This window comes from Megalobrama amblycephala, linkage group LG19 (assembly GCF_018812025.1).
Source record: "Megalobrama amblycephala isolate DHTTF-2021 linkage group LG19, ASM1881202v1, whole genome shotgun sequence".
Classification (NCBI taxonomy): Eukaryota; Metazoa; Chordata; class Actinopteri; order Cypriniformes; family Xenocyprididae; genus Megalobrama; species Megalobrama amblycephala.
In genome coordinates this window covers 9,682,420-9,705,778 of record NC_063062.1, presented here as the reverse complement: position 1 = coordinate 9,705,778, position 23,359 = coordinate 9,682,420, and the positions used below count along the sequence as shown (strand labels likewise).

Genomic DNA, 23,359 nt, shown 5'->3' with positions numbered 1-23,359 from the left:
TTGAAGAATTTATCCAGAATCTGGCAGTAAGGTGTTTGAGTTCACTTTTAGTCCATCTCTTATCCTGAAATGTCTGTCTTGCAGAGATGGACTAAAAATGATCTTCCAAAACTTACTGCCAGATTCTGGAAGATAAATTCTTCAAACAGTGGTACAAGAGGATGTGGTGCTGGTCCTTCAGGAGTCACTCTCAAGCTGTCTGTTTATAAGGCCTATAAAAACCCAGTCTTCATGTATTTTATAACACTTCAGCTTGTGATTCTTATCAAGTGCGGGTCATTTTTTAGGATTCTTTAGCTAACCTAAGTCTCTGAGATCCTGAGACCTTGCACTTCTGGAGACTCCAGGTAGGTTGCAGTTCTGGAAAATGGTGGCGCTGGAGACTAAAGGGTTCCTGATGGTTTCACACATAATTCTTAATTATTTTGCAGTTAACGTGTCTTTTCTTTTCCACCTGTTTTTGTCTGACCCCGCTGACCCAATGAGCATTTTGCTGTCCCTTGGTCATGCTTTAACTTTGCAATTTCTAGTATTGCATTAGTGTTGCGTCCTTCTCATGAGTATTTAATAATTTTTGACTTTTCAGTCTGAGTTAAATCTCTTTTTTGGCTCATTTTGCCTGTAAAAGAAAACTTGCCTAATAATTCTGCACACCTGAATATAAGGCATTTTTCATTTCCAGCCTTCATGAACAATTATATATCACTTATAAATGATTAAAAACAATATTAATAGTAGTTATTAAGATTGATGTGGATTGGAATTGGTAAAATGTGCTTGGGAAAAAAATATGATCAGAAAATCAACTTGCCTAATAATTCTGCACTCCCTGTATGTTCTCAATTGAAATTGTTCATTGAAGCTTACTGTATTATAGAATATTGTGAGAAAAAGATTGAGTGACCGAGTTTATTACCTGCAGACCTCAAATTTAGCATTTTCCTATGTTCATAATAAAAAATCTGTTTAAATGCCCAATGTATTATCCTGTCCTTTTAACAGTTAAGGGGTTTTCCCATGACTGACAGCGCTAGTAAAGCATTTGTCAGTTGTGTCTTGTTCCGTGTTCACAGCAATTCAGTCTTTTCAATATAAAAGTCTTCGCTACTGACTGACACACTCATGAAGACAGTCTTTGCCGCCATATAATGGCGTAATAATGTAACTTCTGTTGCTGTTCACGGTCAGGGACTATTTTTTTCCGGCGGAAGGAAGGCTTTAGTGAAAGTTTACTTAATGAAAGTTTACTTATATTTTTGGCTTTAATATTTATTATTATCGTGCTTAACAATGCCCTTCAGCCGTGAATTATTCACGATACAGCACAGCCTCTCGTACCTCATTACTTACATAATTACACTGTTGACCCATCCCTTACACATTAACCCACCCTTAAACCTGCCCATACCACCAAACCTGCCCCTAACCTTACCCATATCCCACCTCAATAGCAGCAAAAGTGTTTTGTAATACAATATGAACACAGTAAGTACATTGTAATTACTTTTTGATGTAAATACATAGTAGTTAAGGCCACGTAATATAAAGTGAGACCGTTCAATCAACGAAGGATTTGTCAGACTGATTCTGCGAACTCCGAATGATTAATTAAAAACTGACTCAAGTCATTTGTTTATAAATCTAAGCCTGAAAATAATTAGCTACTTTTTTAGCTACTCATATTATGTGATTTATATGTGTCGTATAGTTGTTGTCTCCTATATAAAAGCAAATAAACAAGAAAACTATTACAGTATAAATCAAATATATTGGAATAATGTTTCATTTTAATGTTTCATTAATGATGCTAAATCTAATTTAATACTAAATTTGCTTTTAAACGAAGGCACGTGATCACATAAATGCTGTCGAATGGATGTACATGTATAATGTACCTGTATGATTTTCTTCTGTAGAACACAAACAGTGATTTGTGAATGATGACATAATTTGTAGTTATTTGTTGGTGAACTACCCCTTTCATTCAAGCGAATTCCAGGGACAAATCTTAATGCTATGGCACACAATGACATTCTACAGAACCCTTTAGAGGGCCCTTTCTGTTTTGGAATAACAACATCCTGGTGATCTCACTGATCTTATATTTGAATGGGAGCAATTCCTTTCGTGTTCCAACATCTAGTGTAAAGCCTGGTCACACGTTATATTATGTGTCTTTACTATGTACTTATATCAACAAAACAAACAAAAAAAGCTAGGGACAATGTACTTCTTGAGTTCATGTTGCATGCAAAACACTTTTGCAGCTATTAAGGTGTGAAGCGGGTAAGTTTAGAGACAGGTTTGGTAATATAGTTAGGTTTAAGTTTGGGTAAAGATGTAAGGGAAGGGTCAAATTATAGATGTAATAATTACAGAAATTAATTACAGTTGTAACTGCATGCAGGGATTTCTTTTTAAATATAAGTACAATAAAAAACAAATGATGAACTTAAATGTTAGTACACAGTAGTTAAAGACACTTAATAAAAAGAGGTAATGAAAGCCAGAAGAATGAAATTGTTGTGGAGGACTAATCACATATTAATAAAGTTTTGAAATTACCATTCAAAAAGCACATTTGGGTGCATTCAGGTGTCCGTGCACTTTTGTCCATGTAGTATAACATCAACTTTATTATGTACCATCATCAGATCAACACTTACCCCTCACTTTTTTCACTTGCTTATGAAATTATGATGAAAACGTATTTTGTTTGATTATTCGCACGCTGAAAAAGATACAGACCAAAATGTGATAGATAGATAGATAGATAGATAGATAGATAGATAGATAGATAGATAGATAGATAGATAGATAGATAAACTGTTTTTGTGCAGTATCTCCTTATTAATGCACATGGTTTTGTGCTCAGTACATATGGGTCACACATATGTCCTCATATATTTGTCCATATGAATCTGTATGCATTAATACACTCATAATGCATTGCATATAGTGTTTATATAGAATTTAACAGTGGTAAACACCAGCTTACAGATAAACACTTGTATTTAAGCATAAAAGAAGACTGGAAGGTTACATGATTCTCAAAATGTGAAAAGAGTGACCACAGGTCAGGAAGTACAGATTTTGAGAACCTTAAAATATTTAGATGAATTACACAATACACAAACAGACATAACGTGTAAAAAGCCATGTAATCCTCAGATGAAGCAGATTTTAAACAAATCAAGTAGCAAAGGCCAGGTAAACATTTATAAAGGCATTACAATATCAAAATGCGCCCATCAATCTTTTCTTGAAGAGCTGATAATGTCTTAAAATCATTATTACTTCCCGTTTTACTTGACATTTGGCAATATATAATGTTTACATTTCATACTTTAACAGTCAACTTCTCTCAAAAGTGTGTAAACTCCTCTCTTTGGCAGCTTATTAAAAGTCTTTGGCATTTCTCCTTCACCCACCCATTTTTTTGTGCATTTTCTGTGTCACTGAACGTCCCAGATCTCACAGAGGAGGGGGGTGAACTTGTGGTCACTCATGCGCCATGACTCTAGCATTTCGGCGTGGTGGTGGTTGAGGGTGCGAAGCTCAGTTAGACGACCGAGAAGCCTTGCAAAGTGCTGGGGCTCCTGAGGGTGCTGTAACTTACAGACCTTCCTCAGCACCTCCAACATGGGCTCCTGCAGACGCTCCACTGCCTGCTGGTCTTTTACATATGGTCTGTCTGTGTTTGGATAGAACAGTTTCAGTCAAATGCAACACATTTTGTTGTGGCCTTCTGAAGCTTAAAACAATGACAAAAATCTGTTAGCTTCTCTATTGTGAGCTTATTAATCATTTACAGTACTATTTAACTTATATTTGGAACAGTACAAATTGATTACATAAGAACCAAAATGGGTTTTAGATGGTTTAAAGGTGCAGTAAGCAATTTCTGAGAAACACCGTTGAAAGTGTTGATATTTGAAATCAGTCCAAACACACCTCTCCCTTCGTTGTTTCACCCCCAAAATGCAATGTCTCTTTATCATAGTTTAAGCAAAGCAAAATAATGCTTCACGAAAATGAAGTGAAGATGATGAACGAAAGATAAGGAAGAACAAACAAATGAACATACAGTACACAAGAGTATATACAAGCAAGAGTTCGTTGTTAGTTGCCAGTAGCACACCAGCTCCAGACTAGTCTCGTGTTGCCAGACCTTCAGACTGACGGCAGAAGGTCTGGACTCCATAGCAGCTTTCATTGGCCAAGGACTGCCCAGAGGCATGTAAAGCAACCAATCACAGTTAATTTTGTTCCACGTCATGTTTAGGGGTGTAAAAATGTAACGTCGATGTCCCTACAATAACAGACCGGTGTGTAAAACTCTTGGACGTATTTTAAAGAGTCTATGCCGTGAACTTTACATACTTCACATACTAATCCAGCATTTACTCATACATGAAAATCCCTCACCTTTCGGCGAAATTCGCCATTTTGAAACCAAAATAGGTGACCTACGCGAATCATGTAGATTCGATGAGAATTTTTCGATGGGGGGGGGTATTCATATTCAGTGAACTGCGAACAGGTGCGCGTGCCAGAAGGGAGCGCGAGATTCAGTGAACTGCGAAAGGGAGCGCGAGATTCAGTGAACTGCGAACTGCGATTCAGTGAATTGCGAACAGGTGCACGTGCCAGAAGGGAGCGCGAGTGCATGGAAATATTAACGCGAAGGGCCTTGCATCACCAGTGCAGACCAGAGCATGTGAGCGAAGCGGAGCGATGTGACGCTCCGCTACTTTTTCCGCTCTATGGACGTGCGCTCCACTCAGTCGCTCAACCGCCCAAGCAAGCGCTCCGTTAATATTCCGCTCACGCTCGCCAAGTCGCCGTAAACCAATTCTCGCTCAGATCCTGCTCCGACATAAAATTGCTCTAGTAGGCCTAATTGTTTACTGTTTGTACCGACATTCTTGGATAATTGTATAAAATTATTCATGCTGAGTTGCTGATAAATAGCAATTATCATGTTTCAAAACGAAATATATAAAAAAAATATATATATTAATCTAACCTTAGCAAACATACCTAAAATGCAAAAACTGAAAAAGTGTATTTGATTTTCGTTAACTTTTATTTCCGTGAAAATAGGCTAGCTGCCGTTGTTGTGCAATAGAACATTCAAAACAGGTTCATTAAAACAAACGCACACACATGAGATGAAATATGCGCAGATCTTTACAAAACACATTTTGATTATAAAGCCTGTGAGAAGCATAAACAAGATAAAATGCACTTAAAGAATGCTTAGATTATGCAAGTGTTTTCTGCCGCTGGATTGCTTTCCCGGGCACACCGAATGAGCCTGAAGCCTGACACTTTGTCCAAGCTAATGTTTCTTAAAGTGAATTCTAAAATCCAGTAAACATCAAGAGACGTTAATAATAATCGTTTTAAAACGTCTCTTGATGTTTACTGGATTTTAGAATTGAAAGCAATCCAGCGGCAGAAAACACTCGCTCAGCGCTGGAAGAACCACTGGGGATGCTGAAGATTTTGCGGGCATTCTGGGTTGAGCGAGCGGAGCGGAATCTTCAGAAAGGCGCTCTGAGCTCTTAAGGAAATATTGCCACTCCGCTCCCACTCCGCTCCGCTCACTTGCTCTGGTGCAGACCACCATCAGAAGCTGAAAGCACGCCTGGCCTCGGCGATTTACCTGACTGAATTTGGTGAGTGATGGTTTCAATAATTTTAATATTTTCTGGTATATCGAAGTTAAGTTACCCAGGAGCTCTGTTGACATACACTTAGCTAACGTTAGCTACAGCTTGATGAATTGAGTCATTGAACACAGCAGGAGAGAACGCAACGTTAGCCAGCTAGCTAAAGCTCCGGTGGAAAATTATAAGCTAACACTACCGTTTTTGAGGAGGTAGATTTTGAGGTGAGGGGACTGACAAGGCAGAAGGTAAAGTGGTCCACCGTTCTATCAATAAGCAGACCTGCCAACCTGTATGCAATTTGCATAGCGGATACGCATTTTGACTTCAAAGTATGCTGGTATGATTTGTCACTCTAAACTAAGCAAAAACCTGGTGACGCCTCTGTGCATGCGCAGTCCTCAAATCAAGCAACAGCAAAAGAAGAGTTCGACCAATCATAGCGCTAGGTTCTTCCCACAAATAGCAAGTGGGGATGATTGACAGATGCGTAAAGCCTATCATTAAAAAGAGACTGAAAATCGACACCAATAAAGATTACCGCTCGATCCCCCTTCATAATACTTAGTAAGGAGGCCATAATAATTTTTGACTCATGGCTGAAGTTAAGTTTCTCCAGCTCTCCCCAGGTTGGCAAAAAAAGCATCTCAAAATGCATCAGATTGATGCTTTAAAATATGGAATATTTAAATTTTTAGTGGATCCTGATAAGCGCTCATTGTCACAGCTGTAAACACGATGGCTTTCTTCTTCCATGAGGGGGTTTGGCTTCACAGCATCTTTGTTTTTCAGGGAGACCATTAAAGAACACAACACACACGTCTCTCAGAAATCCTGTAGAATTCAACCAATCAGAAACTCCTGAACTGTTTCCAATTTTGAGTGCCATATGCATCAGACATTCAGCAAACAGTCCATGGGTGTGACTGTGACGTCTGAGGCTAAGACTAGCTCCAGACAAAGAATGATACTCAAAACGGTCCTGTTACTATAAGTATCATTACAACAACAGCATATCTTGGTTCTGTGAAACATAGCAATACCAATGTCACTCACGTATAGAGCAGAAACACTGCAACCTTGCGTCCGTTTTTAGGCCTTCCCGCTTATGTCTCTCCAGTGCTGGAAAGCTTTTCTAATCTTAATGTGGGTCTTAAAGCACTTGCCTGATCATATCCCTTCTTTCTTTTTCCAGTGAAATTCCTCTGACCTTTCTCTTTTGTAATGTCTCTCAGCCATCTCTCTTTCTACAGTCTTTCTTCAAATCTCCCTCTTGCTCACTCTCTCTACTCCCCCATTATGAGTGCATACGCCCCCTACTGCTGATTGGCTTCCAGTGTGTTATGGTACTCGGTCCGATTCACTTTCAACAGTGTTTCTCAGAAATCGCTTACTGCACCTTTAAAAGATTTCTTTTGTAGGTGTGCCAAAACTAAACTTTTCCATCACATGATATGCATTACCAAATAGCCACTAGGGACGTCTGCCTTTGTCACAAACAGACCACAGGAAAGGGGTCAGATAACATAATATCCAAACTGATATATATGGATCATAAGTCTTCAAGTCACAAGTTTTGCATGATTGTGTTCTTTCATTTTGCTAAAATAACAATAAACTAAATAAAAACTAAACTAATTAATTCATTCTGCAACTTTTTATCTAGAACATTAAGTGACAGATATCAGCTCACCTGGTGAGAGGATTGTGATAGCAGTAAGTAAAGCATGTTCCTCTTGCATCATCTGCAGCTCCCCGATGCTTTTATAGAAGTTAAACATGGGTGTCATAAACTCTTCAGATATTCCTGTGGAGGAAATCAAGCTATTCATGAAGATATACACCAAGCTTTGCAATTATTTTCTAAATCACTCTATTAAAAGTCCAGTAATTTCAACATGAAATCAACAGTTATTTATTACCTCAGCCACCTGTAACCACTCCAAAACATATTTCTTAGAAGCTATAACTACATTTAAAAATAACCTGCTGAGCCCAATGCACATATTTACATACTGGCTATGATCTAATGTTAAATGAAGGCCATGCCTTCTTTCCTGGACTAAAGATCACATTAAGTACATACTACACTCAGACGTGGCACTGTAATCGCACCTCCATAAATAGTGCAATTGTTTGAGCTTCAATAAATAAATGAAGATGTCATATGCAAAAGCCTTTAAGTGTCATCTGAAATTTTCTTCTAAAATGAGCATTTTTTTTTTAATCAAGCTTGTATGTCTATGTTCAGTTATTTCACTTTAATGACAATGAAAAGGACCTATTAATTGCCATTAAAGTCAAATTACTGAACCTAAACATACGAGCTTGATGAAAATGCTCATTTTAGAAGAAAATTTCAGATGGCCCTTAGAGGCTTTTGCATATGAAGTCTTCAAATATAAGTCACACTTTTAAGTATTAAGTTGTAAAATTGTTCTTTGTTGAATGTAAAAAAAAAATAAAAAAAAATGTATGAAATGTTTTATAAATGGCATTCTGGGGCCTCAAGGTGGCAGTGTTGCCTATATTTAAAAGCAGCACTGAGCGTGCTGTGAATTTACTGAATCACACGGTTTCCTCTAAGACAGAATCCAACCATCCATCATTAATATAAAAATTCATGCCTATTACATTTCATCTTATGCTCTTTTCAATTTAATTGTCTTGTTTTTCTTGTTTAAGGGAAATTTATACATTTCGACTGGATAAAAATGAGAAAATATCCTAAATACATCTTAAGAAAATGATTTTGCAGTGTATTTACTGTCCACTTTCCCAGTAAAAAAATTATATAAACATTCTAAAATCAGGATTAATGAAGCAAAATTGTGTAAGATAATAAGATTATATCTTTAATTTTAAGCATAAATTTTAGTCCAATTGGTTAGATTTATGCTTTAAATGAGATTTTTTTTAAAAAGACAAACGAGAAATGAGACAAAATACATCTTAAGAAAATGATTTTTCTGTCTGTTTTTGAAGAGACTTTCTGAACCTCCCTCAGCGTGCAATAACAGATCATCAGGGGCCATGACCTTATTGCTTTGTATTGTATGTTAGGTAAGAGCTGATCTGAATCTGGCCTCGGATCCCCACAGCTGTGCGTTTCCACATTCAGTGGGATTCTCGGTAACAGCAGTTCATTTGAAGCCTGTATTTGAAGGGCTTTCCTGTTTTGTGTGAGGTTTTTGTCTTTATCATTATCATTGATATAATTATCATACTACGCTGCCTATGCAAGCCGAGAGCTCTTTTCTGATGTAAAGCATTCAGTGTGAAGAGCCAAAAGGGTTTGGTTTACAGACCGACCAATCAGGGAAACCCTCAGTGGGAGCTGACACACCGAACACACACTGATGCAGCTGGGACATTAAAAACATGACTTAACAATTCAGCTTACCATAATGTTAATATTAAAGAAAAACTGTGCTGGAGTGTAACGAACTGTTCAAAAACTCAGTGTATACAAACAGTCGTCACCCTTGAGAGATGAAATGATCACAGCACGCAGACTCCTTTCACAGTTTCATTCATTTCCCTTCAGATGAAAGGATAACCTTTGTCATAACTTTCCAAAAACAGAAGAGAGCAAAAAAAAAAAATCCTGATGCATCACGGAGGCTTCACGCCAGAGAAATGTCAGAAGCGCTGTGAGCCAGAGAGTGGGACAATAGGCCTCTCGATGTTTAGATAGAGAACAATAGTCTCTTTAGACAGTGCGTCTATTTCTCCCCCGCTGGCCTTTTGCGTGAATATTCCCGAGCTCATGCTGGAGGACTCAAACAGTCTACACCACTCTGCATTCATCTGTCTGTTCAGAAATATCACTAACTGGACAGTTCGTTACAGCTTTTCAAATACTGAGAGGCTGAAAGCAACCGTCTTTGAAATAAAGGTGATTCAGCGTTGAGTAAACATAGGGCATGCTTTTAAAGGATTAGTTCACTTTGAAATTAAAATTACTTCAAGCTTTACTCACTCTCAAGCCATCCTAGGTGTATATGACTCTTCTTTCTCATGAACACAATCAAGAGTTATATTAATAATTATCCTGATGCATCCAAGCTTTATAATGGCAGTGAATGGGACCAATGGGTATGAAGCTGAAGAAAGTGCATCCGTACTCCACACAGCTCCGGGGGGTTAATAAAAGCGAAGCGATGCGGTTTTGTAAGAAAAATATCTATATCAAGTTAAAATAAAATATCTAGCTTCCACCAGACCACCTTTCGTAACCACACAACTGATGTTGCGTCAGTTGCGCTTTTTCCGTAAGTTGAATGCAGAAGGCGTAGGACTTTGCGTAAGCTTTTTGAACTGAGAGACGTGTTACACTTTCTTCGTAAGTTGAATATGGAAGGCGGTCCGGCGGAAGCTAGATATTTTACTTTATAACTTGTTAAATATGGACATTTTTCTTACACAAACACTTTGCTTCACTTACATTCACTTTTCATTTGAAAGTGAACTAATCCTTTAAGAGACAGAATTGATTGCGTATCCTACTCTAAACCAAATGTTCAACAAAATTCAATGAGATTATATAATGCAGAAGATATGATATTCACAAGCTGCATGCTATATGAGGGCTTTCCTCTTTGTGCTGTTCCTGGCAGTTGTCCAGTGCTTAGACTTCTGTGAAACCGAAACCAGTTGGACTTTAGTGTCCTTTTACACATGTAACATACACCACGCGATTATCAAGATGGCAAATTTCCTGACGTTATTTAGGGCGGACAGATACATTATTAATATAACGTACCTAGTGAACTTTATGGACTTTGTATGTAACAAGTATGTGGCGTACTAGTTTGAAACCCAATCCCAGTCATGATTCCAATGAACACTCCACAGAAGCAGTTCATGAATCATGCTGTAAATTATGCTGCAATACAAATAATAAGCTTACCGCTCCTTCTGATCCTGTCCTCCAGCACCTCTGTGTGCCCGTTGGGCAGTTTCTTGGTGAAAACCTGGGCCGAACGCAGGAACATCGCCTCTACGGCAGAACCTTTCAATAAAGCGATCTGATCTTCATGATCCAGAGACTGAAAACCTGCTCAGAAAACAAGAACCTGAGTATGTTTGCTTAGAACTGGAGGAGTTTATTGCATCAGTTTAATATAAAGTATGTGTAAATGTGATCTTGTTTTTTATTTTAAATTTTATTTCATTTCCAAACCTGTGGTATAGAAACTACTGTAGTAATAGTTGTTCTAGAATTTGAAATAACAGTACCTGGTATGTTTTTTGTGAACTCAACCAGCACCTGGACATGACTAGTTGCCATTTCGGTCAGTAGAAGGAAGTTTTCTTCTGCGTTAAATTGCTCTTGTAGCTGTGGACAGGTTAGAAGCAGGGAAAAAATATGAGCATGCAAATAAGCCACTGTTTTATGACATTGGGTGGAAATAACCTTGGTTACATAATGATTTAACAGAGATAAGAAGAGGCAAAGTTTTTTACTGATTTTAACAGTAGCATTTAACTGCTTTCCACATTAATGAATCATAAAAAGATAAAAGAAGGTGATCTAAAATAAGATAAGTTAGAGCATAAGGTTGATGTTTTTTATTTCCAGACATACCAGTTTTTTTGCCATATCCTGAGGGATGCGATGTTTGTTGTGAGCATCAACTATATAACTTATTAAAGCCTGCTGGTCTTGGCTCAGTTCTATATTTTCCTGAAATGAGAAAATGTATCAAAAAAAAAAAAAAATATCAAAAATGTATGAACTTTTTTCTGTGTTTGGACCCGGGTGAATCAAGCTACGTGGAATAATGAATATAGATTGGTGGTGTCATTTTTTTAATATCTAGCCAGTGTTTGATCCTGCACAGCCATTTTACAACCCTTCATCATATAATCTTTCTGAAGTAACTGTATATGTGGGCAAAAGTGAAAAGAAAGAGATTTTGTCGCCATGGTGAAGAGAATCATTGAGGTTGCCCTTTAACCTTTTATAGCACTTCAATAAATGTTTCCATAGAACACCCTTAACCCTTTAGTTTGCAATTATACCTGAAAAGTTATACTATAAAAAGCATGGTGCCAAGAAAACTGTAAAGGGTTAGTTCACCCAAAAATGAAAATTCTGTAATTAATTGCACAGCCTCATGTCATTCCAAACCCGCAAGACTCTCGTTCATCTTTGGAACAAAAATTACGATCTTTTTTAATGAAATCTGAGAGATTTCTGTCCCTCCATAGACAGCCTACACAACTACCACTTTGACACTTCAAAAAGTTCATAAAGATATTGTAAAACTAATCCATATGAATTGAGTGGTTTAGTACAAATTTTCTGAAGACACCTGATCACTTTATATGCTGAACAGATTGAATTTAGGCTTTTATTCACATATAAACATTAATCAATAAACTCATCAGTTGTGGTTAACGGAAGATCAAGCATGTTCGCTTGATAAGTGAGAACCAATGAGGTTCATTCTCATGAGTTACGCATGCACATTTGAGCTTCCGCAAGAGATTTGTTCTTGTGCGTCAAGCAGGTTCTGTTGAGCTTCTGTTTATTTTCACTGATCAATGTGAATAAAAGCCTGAATTAAACCTGTTCATCTTATAAAGCGATCGAGTCTCTTCAGAAAATTTGGACTACACCACTCAATTAATATGGATTAGTTTTTACGATTTCTTTATGAACTTTTTGAAGCGTCAAAGTGGTAGTTGCATAGCTGTCAATGGAGGGACAGAAATAGCTCAGATTTCATTAAAAATACTTTTTTGTTCCGAACATGAACAAAAATCTTATGGGTTTGGAACAACAAAAGGGTGAGTAAATGATGACAGAATTTTCATTTTTGAGTGAACTGTCCCTTTAAGCTGAACAGATCAAAAAGTGACTTTTGTTTTTCTAGACAGTCACCACTGATTATAATAATAACCCAATCAAACAGTACCTGTGCTCTTACCTTGGAGGGTTTTGTAGTAGATACAACCTGTTTAGCATCTCTACTATCACCAACATCATCTCCTATACTTTCGTCAGATGAGGCTTTTGTGTTTTTCCTCAGCCTTTTGGATTTGCACTGGATTTCGGTTAACAAGCCTGATGATGCAAATACAAAATAGATGCATAAACTAGATCGACTTAATGGATACAAGTAGGGCTGTCGCGATAACCGCAATTTCGTAATACCGCGCTTTTGACGAGCCAACCGCAGAACACTGCAAAAACCGCAGCAACCGCGATATTTGCATGTTTTCTATTTTTTGAAAGGCTATGTCCTTCTCGTTTTACACTTCATACACGTGTACTAAATATTAAATAAGGTAATAATGATAGCATAATGTGTACCATGGTGATTTGTACAGAGGCTCCGTAGATTTGCACTAGACAAGCCTAAACAGACAGTGAATGTGAGAGAGATCGACTAAAGCGCGTGCGATTACCTGCGTCTGTCCTTCAGGCCGAGACACAAGTTATATTCGTGAAAAAAAGTTGTCGTGTCCAAGGATAGCGAAATCTCTGCCTTACCATCGAAGCATTACTGGTCAGCTGAGCCTTATAAAGTGGCGCTCAACGTTAAAATGATTTCAACAGCTTGTTTCATTTCATCTCTCTTTGAATGAATCTGCGTTTTTGAACGTGCAGTTGAATGAACGGTTTAAAGACTCAAAGACAGTCCCTTGCCTCCACCTTGTGTCACAACAATGTAACTGCACTGACTGACAGCCCGTCTAGAACGCGCAGAGATGAGTAACGTTAGTTCTGCTTATACTCGTGAAATATCAGCAGAAAGTCTTGTCTAGTCAGATTCGAGGATCGAAACTAACTATTATACATACAACAATAGCTCTACCATCTTATTGTCAGGTTTATGTTCTGTTTTGTAGACCCTTATTTGACATTCTCTTTATTTCAATGCTCTTTAGTTTCGTTATTGAATATGACCTCTCTCTTTCTCTCTCTCTCTCTCTCTCTCTCTCTAAATATATATATATATATATATATATATATATATAATGGCGGTAATACCGCATATCGCGCTATTGAGCCACTCAAAAATACCGCAAGGGAAATTCCTTAACCGCGACAGCCCTAGATACAAGCAGTCTGTTTCTCATCAAGGTTTATGTACAATATCTTTTGAACTACTGATAGACTCTGTTGTATGCTAATAAAAAAGAATGATTCTACTAAACAATTCAATATTTTCATCCATTTCATCCGTCTGCAATATTTATGTAAAAATCAATACACTATTTGTGTGAAGCTTAGAAAAACAGCTTTTTTTTCTTTCACACACTAATAATATTTTATCTCATGTTATGCAATATTATTTGAACTCAAACCATCTCATAGCAGAACACTGTGCCACTTTAGAGGCATTCTCTTTGGAAAATAAATTAAGTTGCTTTTGACTATTCAGATTAATAACATTTTTTGAAAACTGCTGTTTCAGAGTTCAAAGTGTCTCATCTGATTACACGATGTATGTGGCTCTCAGGCTGATGTATTAGTTGAACAGTAACAAGTTTTACAGTGTTTACAGTGCTTTTACTCACATTCTGCGAGCATGCCCATCTCTTTGCACTTCCTGAGTCGACACTCTTGGCATTTCCTTCGCATGTACATGTCCATCTCACAGTTTCCTCCACTCTTACATTTATATACAGCATTCTTTGTGATACTCCTTCTGAAGAAACCTGGAAAAAAGACCATTGCATCAATAACTGAGTAACTGAAATGTTCAATATGACACACATTTCACATACAGTATATCATGCGGTGAGCCAACACAGAACCAAATTGTACAAAAGTAAAAGTAAAGATTGAAATAATTAATATCGAACTGCAAAGCCTAAATAATATGCAACATTTTATATAACATTTTATTTTTTTAACATAAGACTAATTACAAACATTTTGGTTCCTAATGTCGTGAACTTCTGTGGTTTCATGCATTTAATGTAGTCCATGTCTTTTTTTTTTTTTTTCACCTTTTTACTGTTTGAATTACGTTTGTGCTGTTTGAACTAAGAAGACACACCTATCAGAACAGACATGAAATCCATTATGGGGTCACAATTAACCCCCCTGAAATCCACTGTTTTAGTAAATATGTATTTTTAGTTTTTCCCCTATTAGTTGTCTGACACACAAATGGCAAGGAAAGGCATTCAGGTGCAGATTTCATAACCATTCTCTTATTCTGAAAACCATAGTAAAAATACTAGAAGCAACAGTGGCTACCCTACAAGTCTAAACTATTAGGAGAAACAAGAAGGTCACTTTGTAAACACAGATCAAGGAATAGGTTCATTGCAGCCAGTACATGTAACATATATGGTGTAATGTTTAAGACATTACGTTCAGTACTGTAATACCGATACTCTTGGATGCTTGATTTTCAGTTCTAGGCAGCAGACAAACATGTGCAGTTGTTTTTGGAACAGGTAATTATTCCAGCATGAGCCCATGAGCACAATGACACACATTAACTTTGCATGGCGGTGTGTGGCTCTGGTTGCCTACATCATTATTCAGCAGAAAGCTGAGAGGGAACCCAATCCAAACTGAACGTGAAGGTGCAAACCCAGCCAAGCCTGTGGGACTCGGGACACATAGCCCAGCATCTGCCCTTTGGGCATTGTCCATGCGCAGGTGGAATTACACTTGCAGTCATTCAGCCAATGATTTTCCAAAGAGCTAAAATTGGCACATGGGGTTCCATGTCATTTATTACGTCCTTCATAAGTTATGTAGCCATGGCTACACTGTAAGACCAGGCACACTGCAATGTAGGTTCAAAGAGGTCACAGAACAAAGGGTGCAAATGTACATGTTATATATCAAATCAAATAAAAATGGCAAAGCTATGTTTGGCCTTCAAATTAAAATGTGCAATTTCTAGGCTTCTTGCATGAAATCATATTGCAACAATAATAAATGTTTTCAAACAGTTTCACTTTATGTCTTCTTTAAGTGAGATAGTAGTCCTGCACCAAACTCACGCCATTGGTTGAGCCAACGTTGCAATGTCAAGCTGGTCAGATTTTTTTTTTTTTTAATTGAATTGCCAATGATGAGAATAATTAAAGGAACTGTGTATCTTTTTTTTTTTTTTTTTTCAAAATTGAAATAATGATTCAGTACATCACCAATATTTCTTCCAAAACCTGTTTTTGTCTTACCATAATTTACTATGGTAAGCCTATCATAAGTGTTTATTTTAGACCAGGCGGAATAGTTTTCGCGGGGAATTGCGTACGTCACTCGCACGTGCGTGTTCACTCATATCTGTAAATAGAGAAACATTGCTTCAGCTACTTTCTAGATTAGTTGCAATGTTGCGAAGTCCGTGGTTTTCCCACCGAATTGGGCTACTTTTACACTGTTGCCGTGGGTTGTTTTTCATGTCCGCTGGTTGAAACGAACCCGAATAACATGATATTTAGTTACGAATTTTACCAGTGGAACCCCGCCAAAAACGCGAACTTGTGAAAACCCTGGCAACCCTGATTAGTTGTCACAGCACAACTAGCAAGAAAGGTTGACATGGAGCTTGCTAAATCTTGAATCTCCAGGGAATCAGAGCTTGCTGGCAAAAGGAGAACGTGCCAGAGCTCGTAATAAAATGAGAAGTCATCAGCATTGTGAATCTTGTTCTAGTTTTTTTTTTATATTTTCATTTTTTTTTTTTTTTTATGTATATACATGTACCATTCATCTTCGGAACACAGTTTAAGATATTTTAGATTTAGTGCATTTAGTGCATTACCGCCCCCCTTCTGCTCCGGACTGTGACGCGATTAGGACATCCGCGACATGCACACCTACGCACCATTTTAAAAAAATATAGCAATACCAAAATACAAACAATGTAGAATAGCTTGAATACAGCGTGCGTCTCCCTCAGACTGTAAACGAAGCTCGGGCACACTACATAACACGTCATCGGCGTCACTGTCCGGAGCAGAAGGGGGCGGTAATGCACCAATAAACTGGATGCCAACCGCCGTAGAAGAAGAAGCAGCGTCACTATGGATATACACAGACCCGGAAGAGAAGACAATGCTGAATAAAGTCGTAGTTTTTGTTATTTTTGGACCAAAATTTATTTTAGATGCTTCAAAAACTTCTAACTCACCCTCTGATGTCACATGGACTACTTTGATGATGTTTTTATTACCTTTCTGGACATGGACAGTGCACCGTACCTACACTTTCAATGGGACAGAAAGCTCTCGGACTAAATCTAAAATATCTTAAACTGTGTTCCGAAAATGAACGGAGGTCTTACGGGTTTGGAACGACATGAGGGTGAGTCATTAATGACATAATTTTCATTTTTGGGTGAACTAACCCTTTAACGCTGCTAGGGTGTCTAATACAGCGGCTATGGGAGTGACGGTAAAATTGATATATTTTTCTCTTCTGGCTGCTGTTATCATTCTCTCTGTGTTTTTTTTCCTGTTTTTGAAAGTTGTGAAACCACTTTTGTTGAGTTTTTCTTTTACTATTTGAGCAAATGGGATCACAAAAAAATATATTTAATGTATTCTCTCATTCACTGCTATGGAATTTTACCCAACTATGATGACTTCCGCTTCTGAGAAACCCAGGAGAACTGAAGGATTTGAAATGTTGTAAATGAATAATCTCTCTCTTTTTTTAGTTATGAGAAAGAACCATATTCATCCGTACAATCAAGCAGAGCCGAAGCACAACCAAAACACTATTCTTCCGCAAAATGCATGCAGTTTTGTTTTTAACCGCTAGAGGGCCAAAAGTTACATAAATTAGCGTAAAACAAAGATGCAACCCAATAATAAATGGCTAATAGTATTATACAATAACACTAAGCAAACACCATATTAACATTTCAGCATATTTGATTCATATTTATATATAAACTATTACTGAGAAACTCATATTGTATATCTTTATCTACATGTTGTCATATGAACAACCTGTAACTATACTAGTATAACCTTTACAGTTGTAAGCCAAGGGTGCCAAACTCACTTCCTGGAGGGCCACAGCCCTGCAGAGTTTAGCTTTAACTTCAATTAAACACACCTGATCCAGCTAATCAAGTCTTTCAGGCTCATTTGTAAACCATGCAGCATGAGGAAGTCTAGTCCAATTCCCGAACATATGAATCTTACTTGTTCTTTGTAGTCAAGCAAAACCATACAGCTCGACCAGTGTAGTCAGGTTCCCGAATTAATGACTTAAATGAGTCATCACATGCAGTGCAATCAGTGTAGTCCGATTACCGAAAATAATTAATCTAATGTCAGGTTTTTTTTTAAGTGAATCAAACACATACAGCTTACAGCAGGGGTGTCAAACTCAGTTCCTGGAGGGCCACAGTCCTACATAGTTTAGGTCCAACCCTGCTCCAACACACATACCTGTAGTCTTGATTCACTTAAAAGAACCAGCATAAAAGATTCATTAATTTAGGAATCGGACAGTTGATTCAGTAGCGGTGTTCCATGTATATGCGAGAACCATTAGCAGAACCAAATGGAACCGTTAAGTACCGGTTCACGGTTCCCAGCCCTACGAAAAGTTTGAGCATGCCAAATAATGCCTTGTAAGTGAAATCAGCACCAAAAAAACTGTAGATTATGGGATTCACCTTTACATCCTTCACATGTGAGTGCATTGTAGTGATACCCTGATGCTTTATCTCCACAGACCACACACAGTTCCTCGCCTTTGCTCCTTCCGGAGTGGGCTGCGTTTCTGGACCTTCTACACACAGTCGGGACTACAGGGCAAGACTCGTCGAGCTCATTATCAAAGCCACCCTCCAATGGTCCTTTCCTCATCTCAAACACAGTGGATGTAGAGTACCAATCCTCCCCACCATACTGTGAGTAGCAGTGCTGATTGGAGTAGTATGATGGTGATGACATGGAGGGCTCCACTGAGGTGTACTGCATGCTGGGATAGCTGGTGAAGGGCAAGACCTCCTGGTCATGTAGCAAAGGACTGTTCTGCTCTGCCAGAATATCTGAGGAGAAGATGGCAGGAGTGAGCAGTGCTTGTCAGTTTACATGTGTCATGGAGAAGCAAAGATCAAGTTCACCTTACTGATTTAGCCCAGCACATAGTGCTAATAGGTCTTATGCCAACAGGACGATTAGTGAAACTACAACACACTGAGGTAATGTTACCTTGCAGACATACTCAGAGCCATTAAAATCTCCACAACCTGATAAGTGAGTATTAAAAACTATCTTGGAACGTAACCAGCCTCTATCCAAATAGTAGCAGTAGATTATGTCAAATGTACATAATACAGAAGTCGAACACTCCCAGAAATAAAACAATAATCATTAACCAAGGACTTTTTTTCACGTATCACTGTCTGATGCATGGTTTTTGATTATAGACTTTTATGAGAATTTTTTTAATTACAATTTTTATTTGTTTTTATTTGATAATTGGACAGTTGAGTGCAACTTTTGTGGGTAGTAGGTTTAAAAGCATTCACTTGCAGAGAGGTTTTTTTTTTTTTTGGCTCTATTTTTGGCTCGGATTGTTGTAACCGTGCGCATTTAATTTTTTTTTTGCACTAATTAGTTTATCCACAAGGTGGCAACCGTGCACTGGGGGCGTCGATTCACAAGGTAGTCATAGAAAAACTGCATAAACAGAACAGACCGGAGCTCATGAAAGCTACAGCGACAATGGAGGCCTACATAGACGACAGATTGTGTGAAGAGGCTAGAAAGTAGCCTCATTTGTACAACTCTAGCATGAAAAAATACAAATATATTTATATGGGTTGTAACTCATGGCAAGAGATTGCTCAAAACTGCGCATGTGTCGAATGCCTGTGTGCATACGAGTCAAATGAAGTATACTTTCCAAGGCTATGCGTTCGACTGTGCACGTTAAAAAACGAAGTATACCCAGGGCTTAACGTTTTTTACGCAAGTGCTAAGCCAATGTTTTGGTCAGTACTCCAGGGGGCGCTAGAGTTCATTTTGAATATCTAGTCAGCATAAAATGAAAACTCATTCTGAAAGATTCATCAATGCATTCTCTCTGATGTCGTATGCCGTACTTCTCCAATCATTTAGTCTGTTAAGCCTCGCCCCTTTCTTACTGTGTGTTCAGACTGCCACCAGCAGGAGCGTCAAAGTAACTGTCAACCAATCAGAATGTAGAAGTCCTCCGCTTGAGAGGATTCCAGACAACGCAGAGAACAAATTGCTTAGCTGGAGAAAATAATAACACTATACTTAGTTTACACCTCTACATTTCGACTGGTTGCCGCCAAACCGCATCATAGCTCATTACCATAAAGTTGACCTGATCAACTACACTGTAAAAAAGAATTGTTGGTTTAAATTTAAAAAAAGTATGTGACCTGGTTTCCTTAAAATTTTGAGTTCATTGAAATAAAAAATTTGAGTTAATACAATGAAGGGGATTGGTTTAATAAACAGAAACTCAAAATATTATGTTATTTGAACCACAATAATTATTGAAGTTGATTTGACAAAAGAAAAAAAGTGTTAACAAATCATGAAAATATTTATTTTACAGTGTACAAGCTTGTATACAGATCTGCCTCCATCCAATCATGTACCTATAACCAAGTCCCCACCCTACATTTTTTTCATCCTTTCACTCATATGTCATTATAACAAAGAAGAATAGATTTGTTGCTATTTCTGTTACATTGCGAAATCGCATTTGTTATTATTCTGGTTAATTACTGTAAACATGCTGACTTTAACTAACTTGCTTAGCAAGATTTTCTTCAAATTGTTAGTCCACCAAGACAGTAGGCTAGTTGGACTAAATGGGAAAATGGCCATTTAAAAAAGACACTTTATGCTAATAACCGCTACAGTGTCTCTTGCAGCAACATTGAGAATTTTACAAGCATGTTACGTATTGCGCTATAAATTGTGGTCTGACCAATTTCGGAGCACAAAGAGGTGGAAATAAAGTTAGAATAAAAAGTGTCTATAAATGTTACTTGCATTAAGTATGTTTCAAGCCTAACTCTTTCAGTCATCAGGTCATCTGCTATTTTCCTTATATTGATTATTAACTTATTCATTAAAAAATTGCCCAAATGTAGTGCAATTGCTAACAATGACAACATTTTTGACAAACTCATTGCAACCTGGCAATCCAATAACTTTCAAGTAAAAAAGGCATCTGAAAAGCTATATTCACACTTCTTCAGTAACATAATATATAATGAGCACTGTGTCAGTATCATGAGATGGTACTGACCTGAAGCCTTCTCCTGAACCATGGCCATTTCAGTGTGACCCAGTAAGGGTACTGATGATCATTTGCTGTATTGATTCCTAACCATCCAACTACAGTGTGTTCCTTCAGCTCCTCAGCATGTGTCTTTGTGTCTCTTTTCACAAAGTATTACTGTTCCTGAACACTTGAACACCTCAGAAGTGCTAGTGTGAACAAAGGTTGCTATAGTTGCTCATTAACCTGACAGACACAGTTCCCTGTCTCCTTACAGGTAGGATTAATCTAGTTTCATAAATGTCATCTAGGACAAAACATGCTAACGTGTGGTGGTTAAATTAAAGGTGACAGTTTCACTTTTTTGCATCTGCTAATAACAGAATTTTGCTTTAGTTTGTTTCATAGTGTCAGACTTATAGATTTATTTCATCACCCATGGCAAAATATATAGGGTTAGCAAAACAACAAGAAAAAATCAGTGTGAATTTCCAATATACTCACCAAAAAAGTGTGAGCCCTCTGATAGGGGGAACGCATCGCTGGGTGGGATCTGTAAAGGTCCCACCACATTGACGTCATGGCCCACCCACTCATTCATTCAGAAGCCTGTGTGTTAAAGTCTTGCCGTTCAAAGTTCCCTCAGTCCAGAATGGAAATCCAGTTTCTTCAAGACAATAACAAATGGAGGAAGTGATTTCTTTACTTACAGATAGAGGCAGGTTTTATTGCAAATTAAGGTATTGACGCAATATAGTAAAACACTTTACATAAATTGTTACACTTTGATATAGGTGCTGCTGCTCAGGACAAAAAACAGTGATTAACCTTTTGTACTATATGGCAATATCATTCAGATTTCATTCAGATTCCTTTTGTGATTATGGGAAACCATTCAGGAGGACAATGTCCTGTGAATCTTATGGTGTAGAAGTCATTTCAGATATGCAGGACATAAAGATTGTGTGATTTTTTTTTTTTTTTTTTTTTTTTTTTTTTTTTTTTTTTCTTCTCTCCAATGGGAAATGCTAGACATGCTACAAATGATTGCAGTGACCTTTGCTCCATTTCCAGCTATGGTCTTTCTGGATAATCTGGCACTAAATTTCTTGATGTTTGCTTTTTTCCATGCTTTTCAATCACTAAATCATCTTCTTTTGCATTATTCACATTATTCCAGTAATCTCAGATGCATTTTTCTTGACAGGCCAGGTTAGACCAGACAACTTTTTAACACTCCTCAGTGTTTATAAAAACCTTTAATAATCCTGACAGGTAGAGAGGGATCATTTTGTGTTCGCCTACAGTATGTGGCTAAAACAAAATCTAATATTAGATTAATGTTCCGAAGTTCAACTACATTGGGACTTTAAATGAGGTTTTAATTACTTCAACTTTTAGCACACTGAAATTAGGTTTTAATTGCTTTAATTCACGGTGCTATTACTTTGAGAAAGCATAAACTGAACACAAACTCATTATTTATTAATTTTCAGGTTATTATGCATTCATGGAAGATTTGTTTTTAAAAGTTATTAAAATATTATTTTTAGCATGTCTGCTTATGTTCATTTAAAACAGTTCTAGCGACATTCTTTGAATGCTTTGGAGGTAAGACACCATCAAGCCCAGCAGCAATGCTCTTTTTCCATCAGCAGTGTAGTTTTATGATGTTCACACCTTACTTGTAAATAATACAAGATGAAACACTGGTTCGTTTAAGAAAAGTAACAGCGCTGTGATTTATGATACGTGGAAAAAGCCACAGTGTCACAATGAGACCAGGCCTCAATCGTTAGCGATATTGATTGATACATCACTCACAACAACCAGTTTCACATTTTTATATGTAATTAATCCAGTCTATAATTTCCCATGAGCTTACATTCTCGCACACACGGAGGGTCTCCATAACAGTGCAATTTCAAATCCGTAAATCTCGACACCCACCCTGATCGCCAAAAGTTATATAAGCCATCATAGCTGATTTATTTTAGTAACAAATATCAGAAATATTTTTTTCTTACCTATTGCTTTAACAGATGTGGTGTGCTCTGAGGTCCCGTATTGATATTCAAAGCCATCAGTATTTAGAAAGAGGCATCAAGTTGATACTGTGTAACGACAGTTCTCTGAGCAGATGGGGTTATGGGGAAAAGGGACAGTGGTTATTAATTAAACTATCTATCTGTTTCTCCTCATGAGTACTAGCAGTCCCTCCCTCTTCCATCAGCTCCAAACTTTGGCTGACAGGCCTACAAATGCAGCATTACAGTACCTCCTTAATAGCGAGAGATAACCAGTACAGCCCAACACATTCCCCAGTAATGCAAACACATACCATAACACTCGTTTAAACAAAATTATTACTGAATAATGCTAGTTTCTCATGCAATTTGAAGCTTTTGGATAGAAATTTTCATTTTGGCTCCTTATTGAAAACTTTGATACTTTGATACTTGTCTTC

The 23,359-nt window shown here is 37.5% G+C and overlaps 1 protein-coding gene across 2 annotated transcripts; it reads right to left on the bottom strand.

Moving 5' to 3' along the window:
• Positions 1-2,945: 2,945 nt before the first annotated feature.
• nr1h4 (nuclear receptor subfamily 1, group H, member 4) lies at positions 2,946-23,133 on the bottom strand. 2 transcript variants are annotated; one of them, XM_048169655.1, is made up of 10 exons: positions 22,920-23,133; positions 21,397-21,559; positions 18,296-18,673; positions 14,211-14,351; positions 12,614-12,750; positions 11,266-11,364; positions 10,917-11,016; positions 10,588-10,734; positions 7,369-7,482; positions 2,946-3,694 (listed from the first exon to the last, which is right to left on the bottom strand). In XM_048169655.1, the coding sequence occupies exons 2-10, from the start codon at positions 21,491-21,493 to the stop codon at positions 3,456-3,458; spliced, it is 1,452 nt and encodes a 483-aa protein (XP_048025612.1). In that variant the 5' UTR covers positions 21,494-21,559; positions 22,920-23,133; the 3' UTR covers positions 2,946-3,455. The 2 variants fall into 2 exon arrangements, with proteins under 2 accessions (XP_048025612.1, XP_048025613.1); XM_048169656.1 differs by lacking the exons at positions 21,397-21,559; positions 22,920-23,133 and adding an exon at positions 20,920-21,130.
• Positions 23,134-23,359: the final 226 nt, after the last annotated feature.